At 41.9% G+C, this 10,910-nt stretch overlaps 1 protein-coding gene across 3 annotated transcripts; it reads left to right on the top strand.

The window, feature by feature from the left end:
* The first annotated feature begins 4,975 nt into the window (after positions 1-4,975).
* On the top strand, positions 4,976-10,592 carry LOC123144643 (uncharacterized). 3 transcript variants are annotated; one of them, XM_044563844.1, is made up of 5 exons: positions 4,976-5,618; positions 6,822-7,504; positions 7,593-7,679; positions 8,948-9,877; positions 10,054-10,592. In XM_044563844.1, the coding sequence occupies exons 1-5, from the start codon at positions 5,516-5,518 to the stop codon at positions 10,147-10,149; spliced, it is 1,899 nt and encodes a 632-aa protein (XP_044419779.1). In that variant the 5' UTR covers positions 4,976-5,515; the 3' UTR covers positions 10,150-10,592. The 3 variants fall into 3 exon arrangements, with proteins under 3 accessions (XP_044419779.1, XP_044419778.1, XP_044419780.1); XM_044563843.1 differs by having other exon boundaries at positions 6,819-7,504; XM_044563845.1 differs by having other exon boundaries at positions 4,977-5,618; positions 6,819-7,504; positions 8,957-9,877.
* The last annotated feature ends 318 nt before the right edge of the window (positions 10,593-10,910 follow it).

The following is a 10,910-nucleotide window of genomic DNA, read 5'->3' as shown; positions in this document are numbered from 1 at the left end:
ATCTCGACGGAATGCCACGCAGAGTCAAAGAGATGGATGGATACTTCAAGGCCGGAAAGCATACATGTGCAACCGCAAGTCATTATTGGCTCTGGCTTGGTTGACCTTATTCGTGTCTCTACCTGGTCAGTTGCTAGCAGACATAGACGAACGGTATGATTGGATGGGCACTGACATCTATTGGATGATTGCTTTGGAAGACCATGATTCAATCATCCCGTTCTCAAACACCAGGCAGTGCGAGGACATAACGGGAGGGATCGAATCTTGCGGGTAAAGTGTACAAGACTCTGCAGAGTAACAACCTAATCGGTTAGCCGTGTCCCCGGTTACAGACAATATAAGCACCGGAGATGATGCTATTAGTCAGTCTTATCATAATTAATTATAATGAGTGGGTTTATTAATAATTTTGGGATATGAGAATTGGTTGGTGGAACCATCTCATTAACAGCCAACTTTTGTAGTAATTTTTTCATTTGACTCCTTTGTTGTAGGAAAAAAATCAGCTTTTCGCACAAATTATAAACTTAGAGCCCCACCAGCCATATTTGCATATAGTATAGATATTTTATTTTATCAGTTCTCTCTTGTGACTTTGCCGACATATTCAAAATGTTGATCTACACGACTGTTGTAACCTTTCATTCACATCATGTCTCCTCTCGTGTGGCAACTCCATCGCCTCTTCCCATCATTGTGCATATGAATCAATTCATCGCAACCATCAATTGGTAGTGCATGTTAGCAATGAAGCAAAATAAGTTTTTTCATAACAGGGAGACGACACCGTGCAGTGAGGGCCAACCGGAGGGGGTCGAGCGCGAAAACCTAGCAAGGTGAGGCGACGTCCAAAGTGGCAAAGCTTTGCTAGAGGGTCAACCGGACGGCGACGGGGAATACAAGGAAGATATCGGGACGAAACGATGTCACGTGCTAACACTACAGGGTCGTTGGAGGTGGGAGGCTCGATGAGAAATCGCTCAATGAGTTGCTCGCTCAATTGGGACTCTAGTACCGGTTCGACTTGTTTTGGTGGCAAGGTTGGTAAATTCATCCAAAGGCTGGGGTAAGCTCGAGGAAAGAGGAATCCAAATCCGGAAAAGCACCTCTTTGGTAGCTTTCTCTTGTGCATATGTTTTTTGATGGATTCGGGAGAAGCACATTTGGAATATGTCTGTTTGGTTAGCTTTGGGCTTTTCAGTGGTGGAAGCCAGTTGAAAATCCCACCAAATAGGGCCTAAGAGAGATATCTGTATTTGGATGTGCTTGTTGGATTTTGTGGCGAAAGATTTCTGTATTATGCTTATTTTTTCTACACAAACTATGTTATGTACTTCTCGTTTACGTTTGGACGCTATGAGAGTATCTTATCTGTAAAGATGTTTGATGAAAAAAACTGTAGCGACCCGACCCGAAAACGGTCCTCTATGTATCTGTACCATCCCAAGATCATGCTGGCACACACAGTATATCAATGGATATATCAAAGTGCAATCACACATGCTTTATTACACCGAAATCTCATATAGAGTCTTTATTACAAAAATAATAAATTGCCTGAAGTCCAACTCATGAGATAAACTACTGCGAAAGATATAAAAGATAGCGAGTCCATCCGACTCTAAGGGCATATCACCAAGCGTAGAATGTAGCCTCACTCCTCGGAATAATACTCTTCAACATGAGATGTTGCAGTCGTGTAGGTCAGCATTTTGAATATGTCGGCAAAGTCACAAGAGAGAACTGATAAAATAAAATATCTATACTATATGCAAATATGGCTGGTGGGGCTCTAAGTTTATAATTTGTGCGAAAAGCTGTTTTTTTCCTACAACAAAGGAGTCAAATGAAAAAATTACTACAAAAGCTGGCTGTTAATGAGATGGTTCCACCAACCAATTCTCATATCCCAAAATTATTAATAAACCCACTCATTATAATTAATTATGTTAAGACTGGCTAATAGCATCATCTCCGGTGCTTATATTGTCTGTAACCGGGGACACGGCTAATCGATTAGGTTGTTACTCTGCAGAGTCTTGTACACTTTACCCGCAAGATTCGATCCCTCCCGTTATGTCCTCGCACTGCCTGGTGTTTGAGAACGGGATGATTGAAACATGGTCTTCTAGAGCGATCATCCAATAGATGTCAGTGCCCATCCAATCATATCGTCCGTCCACGTCTGCTAGCAACTGACCAGGTAGAGACACGAATAAGGTCAACCAAGCCAGAGCCAATAATGACTTGCGGTTGCACATGTATGCTTTCCGGCCTTGAAGTATCCATCCATCTCTTTGACTCTGCGTGGCATTCCGTCGAGATGATCAATGGTAGATACCAGGATTCCCGGGCAATACCAATCCACTGATACGTCTCCAACGTATCTATAATTTTTATTGTTCCATGCTATTATATTATCTGTTTTGGATGTTTTATATGCATTAATATGCTATTTTATATTATTTTTAGGACTAACCTATTAACCTAGAGCCCAGTGCCAGTTTCTGTCTATTCATTGTTTTTGAGTTTTACAGAAAAGGAATACCTAACGGAGTCCAAACGGAATAAAACTTTCGTCATGATTTTTCTTGGACCAGAAGACACCCGTAGGACTTGGAGAGGGGGTCAAAGTAGTCCTGAGGGGCCCACAAGCCCTCAGGGCGCGCCCCTGGCTTGTGGACAACTCGGGAGTCCCCCAACCCTAATCTTTGCACTATAAATTCCCAAAATTTCCCAAACCACCAGAAGTGTCCACCAAAATACTTTTCCGCCGGTGCAAGCCTCTGTTCCGGTGAGATCCCATCTTGGGGCCTTTTCCGGCATCCTACCGAAGGGGGATTCGATCACGGAGGGCATCTACATCAACCTTGTCGCCCTTCCAATGAAGCCTGAGTAGTTTACCATAGACTTACGGGTCCATAGCTAGTAGCTAGATGGTTTCTTCTCTCTCTTTGATCTTCAATACAATGTTCTCCTCGATGTTCTTGGAGTTCTATCCGATGTAATATTCTTTTGCGGTGTGTTTGTCGAGATCTGATGAATTGTGAATTTATGATCAGATTATCTATGAATATTATTTGAGTCTTTTCTGAACTCTTTTATGCATGATTAAATATCTTTGTATTTCTCTTCGAATTATCGGTTTGGTTTGGCCAAGTAGATTGATATTTCTTGCAATGGGGGAGGTGCTTATATTTTGGTTCAATCTTGCGGTGTCCCACCCAGTGACAAAGTAGGGGTAGCGAGGCACGTATTGTATTGTTGCCATCAAGGGTAAAAAGATGGGGTTTTCATCATGTTGCTTGAGATTACCCCTCTACACCATGTCAACATACTTAAGGCGTTACTCCGTTCTTATGAACTTAATACTCTAGATGCATGTTGGATAGCAGTCAATGTGTGGAGTAATAGTAGTAGATGCAGGCAGGAGTCGGTCTACTTGACACAGACGTGATGCCTATATTCATGATCATTGCCTTGGATATCGTCATAACTTTGTGCTTTTCTATCTATTGCTCGACAGTAATTTGTTTACCCATCGTATGTTTCCTTTCAAGAGAGAAGCCTCTAGTGAAACCTATGGCCCCGGGTCTATTTTCCATCGTATATTTTCAGATCTATAAACCAAAAAACCCAAAAATACCTTGCTGTAATTTATTCATATTTACTTTAGTTTGCCTTTTTATTTATCTTTTATACCTATCTATTTCAGGTCTCACTCTTGTCTGTGATCGTGAAGGGATTGACAAACCCTTTTTTGCGTTGTGTGCAAGTGTTTGTTAGTTTGTGCAGGTGCATAGATTGGAGACTTGCTTGTGCCTCCTACTGGATTGATACCTTGGTTCTTAATCGAGGGAAATACTTATCTCTACTTTGCTGCATCACCCTTTCCACTTCAAGGGAAAACCAATGCAGTCTGAAGAAGTAGCAGGAAGAATTTCTGGCGCCGTTGCCGGGGAGGTTCTACATCAAGCCTAACAAGCACCCATCATAAACTCTCATCTCTTGCACTTACATTATTTGCCATTTGCCTCTCGTTTTCCTCTTCTCCATTTCTAAAATGTTTTCAGAAAAACACAAAAATATTTGCCTTTTTATTCGCCCTTCTTTCGTTTGTTTTTTCGTTTGCTTTTTGGTTGCTTGTGTGTTAGATTGCTTGCTTTGTCACGATGTCTCAAGAAAACACCAAATTGCGTGACTTTTCCAATACTACTAATAATAATTTTATTAGTACTCCGATTGCTCCCGCCACTAGTGTGGAATCTTATGAAATTAATGCCACTTTGATACAAATGGGAAGGAATTTGTGTTTTTTTTTGCAAAGATTGTTTGTGGTCTTTATACGAATTTGAACGACTTGTACAAAGTTATAGTTTCCTTTTGAATTTGTGATATTTAGATGAATATTGATGAATAATTTGATATCTTCGTACCAATTTATGCGAGTGTTGATGAATTTCCTATAAAATTGGAATGTACTGATTATGTTGAACTTTGGTACTATCGTTTTGTTCATATTTTTCAAGCCTATGCAACATTAAAACATGATAATTTCCTTCCAAAATGATCATTTACATGTCATTCAGTGTATAAATCGATGTTTACAGTTAATTAATTAATATGTAAACAGTCTTCAAGGGCATTAAAAACAATTCTTATCAATTATTTTTCTTCAGATTTTCCACTGCAGCTTTCTCACAATCCAGAGCCAAACTAAACACCACCTATGCTCCTGCTCCTTATATATAAGGTGCCTATATACACAAATAGCAGAGGAGGCTATCCACCTAAAGTTCACCTAATAAGAGCAAAAGAATTTTGCGTAGGGTTTCTCCAGGTAGTATCCACATCCAGAACGTGTACGAGTCGAGCTCCCCTGCTGCCAGGCAGCCAAATCCTATAAAACCCCCAACAAAATATATATCCCTATCCTCCTCTCTCGCAAATTGCTTTTTGTTCGTTTCCCCCTGCGCCCCCCCCCCCCCCCCCCCCCCCCCTCTTCCGCCCCGCAGCCGCCGGCCGTTTCAATTCGCCGAGGGCAAACTCGCCGACCCAGCTCAAGAAATCGACGCCGATACGACCCTACCCCCATCTCGCCGACTGATTACGAGCGGATTGGGGGCCCTTCAATCGGGAAAGAGGCGCCCCGTGATACGATACGGGGCAAATTGGAGGCGGCGGCGGCCCCGATTTTTTTTCCCCGTGATTTTTCGGGGCTGATTATAGGGGCGGCTCTGGTGATAGCCCTATCTAGGGTTTCGGTCGGGCGGCGAGGCGAAGGCGCTGCCGCGCTAGGGTTTCGGTGGTAGCCCTACCTCCACGGAGGGGTGGCGTGGAGGTCGCCGGCATGCGTTGATTGGTGATAAGGGGATAGGAGCGGAGCGTTGGTGGCAGCGGCGGCGTGGCATTGCAGCCGCGGATTAGGCTGGTGGGCGCACCGATTGGATCGCTGGAGAAGGACCTCCCCTCTCCGCAGCCATTGGTGGGTAGATGGTGAGTGGTGCCCCCCATGGAGCAGGACATACCCGCCTTCAAGCCGCAATGGCTGATGCAGGGCCAGGTCACGGCCACTGGTGCCGCGACCCTCTGGGCCGCAGCTTCGTCACGCAAAGGTGAATTCACCAGCCTACCAATTTTGTGTTTGCTACTCTCAGACTTCTAGTGTTATAAATGTAATCTATCGCCGGGTGCTGCTAGCTGTGTGGTGAAACGGGATGCATTTTGATTCACGCTGGAGATACATGCTTATTTAATGGGATACTTTCGTGCGGGTATTGTTTAAGAGGAGATTAGGGTTTTGTGGTGCCTTTTAGCCTGATGTGATTTTGCTTTGAAAATAGAGATTGGTGAATTCGAATGTTGTTTCTTGGATTAATTAGATGATGGGAATATTGGCTCAATTATGGGCATCATTGAAGAATTCATGTGTTCTTTATGTAGTATCAAGGGTTCCTGTAGTTTGAAATGATGCTCATATGATTCAGGTGGTATCAGCTGCGGGTGTCAGCTGCAATAACAAACCATTGCGTTGTGTTCATTACATGTTCTACTGTAGTTTATACTATTTGTAAACATGGTAACATCTGGAAGGCTCGTGACACTTTTTTTTGGAACGAAGACGCTAGAAGCGTCCGGCTTTAAATTAATAGAAGCGCCCCTCTGGTTTACAGAGTAGATATTTGATCAAGCCATCAACTGAGGGGTTAATGCTTTATTAATTTATTTATGACCATGCTTTATTTACTCTATAGTATACCAATTTAACACTTATAGTTGTTGGTGGAATATATTTCCTTGAACAGCTAAACGACAATTATTTGCAAGCGGAAAGTACCTTGCTAAAAGGGCATCACACTTAAATTGAACCATCTATACATTGTTGTACTAGGAAGCAGCACTTTTTGTTAGTATGGAAGGCTGTTTGACCTACTAATGTTAACTTTCAACAAATAAATGGAATTGGCCAACATTGGCAAGAAAGATGAACTTAATAAGGTGCTAAGTAGGCATTGGCCCCCCAAATAATTGGCAACCATCCTAAAATAGTGATCTTGGTGAGAAAATTGGCAGGTGAGTTTTGGCCACCATGCAGACATACCCTGCTACTTCTTTTCAATTACGGTGATTTTTATGTGCTCTTACGAGCATACTATTTGTCTGCAAATGCCATTATGAAGAATGATTCTTATGTGGGGTGGGGGGAGGGGGAGACATTGTAGTTTCATACACCTGTGAACTATAAGTGGCATTGTTTTTCTGTGTTGCAATGCTGTCATATATTATCCTAACAGGTCTTCTCTTGGATATTCTAGTAGATTGTCAAGGTAAGGGTGGTTCATCAAGAAATCGCTCATCTGGGCACAACCGTGACCAGAGTTCCCGGCAGTCTTCATCACGGAGGAGTTCAGTCTCAAGTGGATCCCGGAGGCTTGACCGGGATGACATGGGGAAGACAAGGGGCTATGCAAATTTTGGAAGGAACAAGGATAAGGAGAGGGAGAAGGACTTTGATTCCCGTGATAGGGAGAGTAGGTCCGTTACAGCAGATCGTGATGGCTTTCAATCATTTAGCTCATGTAGACCTGAAAGGGATAGGTTAAATCGTGCTCGCTCGAAGGCAGACACATCAAGTAAGGGAGTAATTAGTCTAAATAATGGTTTTACATCTAAAAGCAATACTGTTGGCGTTGCCTTTGAGCGAGAATTCCCACAGCTTAGTTCCGAGGACAAGAATGGAAGGCAAGACATTAGCAGAGTCCCATCTCCTGGTATCACCACCCCAATTCAGAGCCTGCCTCCATTTACTCCATCTGATGGCTGGACTTCCAAGCTAGTAGGTGCTCCTCTATCAAGTGAGCCAAAGAAAAATCTTGTTGCCTCTTCTGTACCACAAGCCGCTCCTAGTAAAAAGCCTGAAGTAGCACTGAACAGTGGAACTGCATTAAGCATGGCAGAGACTGTTATGCAAGCTCCTCAGAGAACTTCGTCTGGACCTCAGGTAGGAACCATGGCATGGTGTTTATAATGTTCTCATTGATATAAATGTTGTCTCTCTGGATTCATGTTCACGTACTCTTTGCTTGTAGCTATCAATTGATGCTCAGAAGATTGAAGAAAGAACTTTGAGACAAAACACTCTAAGACCTATGACTTCTACAACAAGCAAATCTTCTGTGAGTTATCATCTGCCTTTTGACCAGAAGAATTTTTCACATTTAGTACCTTATACCTGCAAGAATGGTTGTGATTTACTTTTTGCTCTTACTTGTGGGTGTAGATCACTTCCCATATTTGCTGGCAGTTGCAGTAATAAAACAATTTATCAATATATATACACATATATATATATATACATATATATATATACACATATATATATATATATATATATATATATATATATATGTATGTATGTATGTATGTATGTATGTATGTATGGTGTTGGACTAGACATTACATTTTCTGTTTCCTATGTTATGATTTAGTATAACATCATGGGTCACTTCATTTGCCTCTGATATATGCAAAATGTAGTATTGGATTTTCTGCTCTAGCATGATCACATGTTTAATTGTACCCGAACATTACTCAACTAATGGTACTCCGGGAGATGCTTTATATTTCGCTGGTTGTGCAGATATGCACTAAGGCGATCTAAACATGCTTTGGAAGTGGAATATTTACACCCTTGCTATTTTGTATGTTAAGAGGCATGGGCAGAATGACTGCTATGAAGTGCATAAATAATTTGCATGTGATACCTACTTTGCACTTAATGTTTCACTCTAATGCGATTTAAAAATATATGCTGAAGTATTCCTAAGGGCTACTGTCCTGAATTAGTTTGATAGGTTGTTTTCCTTGTGTGTGTTATGAACTTTGACGGTTTGACCAATGGGTAACTACTGTGGAAGGATGCCAGATGGCACAGCTTGAAAGAAGAGGGAACCTGGTAGAGAAGGATTTATCACTACTCTTGCTTGATGATCAAAATAATCGTTCATCTTATGCAGAGATGTGTGTGCCTAATAACAAAATATTGATTGAAACGATGTGTAAAATGGTAACCTAAAAAGAGAAGGAAATAACTACTTAATCTAGCAGGGAAACTAATCTCCCAATTCCTATACCTATGGATTTGATTGCTGTTGCCACATCCATTGCCCTAATCGGTGTCACCATGCCCATGATGGCAGTGTGCTAGACTATGATTATCTGGATGTGACCTTGTTCTGTCCTCGACGTGCAATGTGCCACATATACTATAATTAAAAAGCAAGCAAAAGTTTTGCCTCGAAAAGAAAAGGCTCACTCATAAAACTGATGCTAGTAAACGTTACATGGTTCTGGCAATTGTGTGTTCTGGTTGTGTTTGTCTCACCTTTTTTGAGTGTGTGATATGCATGCACCAATGTATTTTGCTTAGCTAACTTATTTCAAGATTATTCAGGTAACAAGCTCTTCCAAATCAAAAGGAACACGGATTGGAGATCTTGCTGGTACTAGTAAGGCCATACAACAATCATTAGCACTTCCCGCCAATGGTTCTGTTCGAGCTCCAGCCAAGACCGAGCTTTCAAAGCTTACTCTTTCAGGAAGCTTTAAAATCCTCAGCCGAGAGCAAAATTGTACTGCACAGACTCCTAAAGACTCTCCAGGCAATCCTGCGAGTCCTCCAGCTTGTGTGGCTTCCATGGAACCACACAAGAAGCCTCCTCTCAGCCAAAAGCCCAAGGTTTCCACACATGATCTTCCTCTAGTGCAAGGTTCATCTGGTGGTGTTAGCAAATCAAGATTAAAGTTCTTCCAGTCGTTGCGAACCAAATCTAATGGTTCAAGTTCAGCCGTTGAGTCAGGTTGTGAGCCATCTCCATCCAGCGGAGTTGATGCGAAGCATGATTCTTGTCTTAATTCTGGAATGAAATGCATGGGGAATGGAAAGTGTTTCTGTGAAGAAGCAAATTCTTCTGAGGGATCTCAGCGGCACCATTCAGACAATGAAGAGAACAATTCATCCTTGCAGTCTATTGACATGGCAGCTGGGGGATCTCAGCAGCTTGTTGTAGAAAACCTGGAGTCTGACTCCTCATCTGAACTTGCTGACACAGGAGACGAAGGATTCCAGGTATCCGGCTCAGACAATGCGGATGGTAGCTCCTCCTCAGCACTTGCAGATTCAGATGATGGGTACAAGAACTCACAGTCTGGCAATGAGGAAGCTAGTTCATCGTCAGAGGCTACTGAACCAGAAGATGAGGAGTATCCAGCTGAAGCCATATTCACTGCAGAAGATCTGGCTTTCATGATATCCCTTGGCTGGAGTAAAGATGAAAAGGTGCAACCTTTGGGTTTGGAAGAAATTGCTGACTATGTAAGTCATTTTCATTCTTAATTTCTGATGTCCTTCACATTCTAGTGACATATGCCCAATTCACCAAAACTTGAGGCCCGTAATGTTTGGACTTAATTAATAGCCTGTAGTTACTTGTTCACATGAAAAAATTTGACGCCATTTTTTGCTATGACACCAATTGCAATCTTGTGCAGGTGAGGCGCCATAAGGGGCTGGAGCAGAGGCTTTTCTCCATGGAAGCCAACGCCGACATCAAGATAATTCTCCTTTATCTTTGCGGTCAGAGCTAAATGAAAGGTTGAAGGAGCCTAGAGTACAGGAAACAGACGCTTCAAAAGGCAGGTACTAGGGACTATGGAAGCCACAGTTTGCAAAATGCAATGGCTAGTCACATCTTTTGATGCTGAGAACTGATAGCAAAGAGTACTTGGCATGAGTTTTGTCTAGATTAACAAGTCGAGATTTTTTTTTCCCTGATGACTCTCGTCTATCAACTTGGGGAAGGTGGTTCACAAGTAGTTCTGACAATTTTTGGCATGTTGGAAAAATGAGGTTAGGATTTATCATATTTTTCCCAGGAGTACCAAATGTAGGTCCTGTCCTGCTGCCCTTTGAAAAATAGGTTGCTTTTCCCCTCATCAGGTCTTATCTTTATTTTCGAAAAGGATAAGGTGGTATTTTCAACCATGAAAAAGGTGGATATGATTACACTCGTCTCAGAAAAAGTTTCTTTAACTCTTTGTCCTCTTTTATTTCCTGTGAGATTGATTCGCTATTTGATGGCTGCCTTTCTCTTGTCGATTGACTCTGAAGAAAACGCTCCGTGATTGACTGCAATAAAGTACTCCCGATGTAAACTAATATAAGAGTAGTGATCTAAACGCACTGAGGTAGTGATCTAAACACTCTTATTAGTGATTTAATCGCTCTTATATTAGTTTACGGAGGGAATACCCTCTAATAATGTTAATATGTCTAAATATCCGTTGCTCTCACTGAAAAGATCATTTCCCCTACTTGTTAGGTATAGTATTTTCATATGTTGAAAAAA

The sequence above is a fragment of the Triticum aestivum genome, chromosome 6D (assembly GCF_018294505.1).
Source record: "Triticum aestivum cultivar Chinese Spring chromosome 6D, IWGSC CS RefSeq v2.1, whole genome shotgun sequence".
NCBI classification, from domain to species: domain Eukaryota; kingdom Viridiplantae; phylum Streptophyta; class Magnoliopsida; order Poales; family Poaceae; genus Triticum; species Triticum aestivum.
Note: the sequence above shows the minus strand (reverse complement) of the source record. Positions and strands in the feature narration are given on the sequence as shown.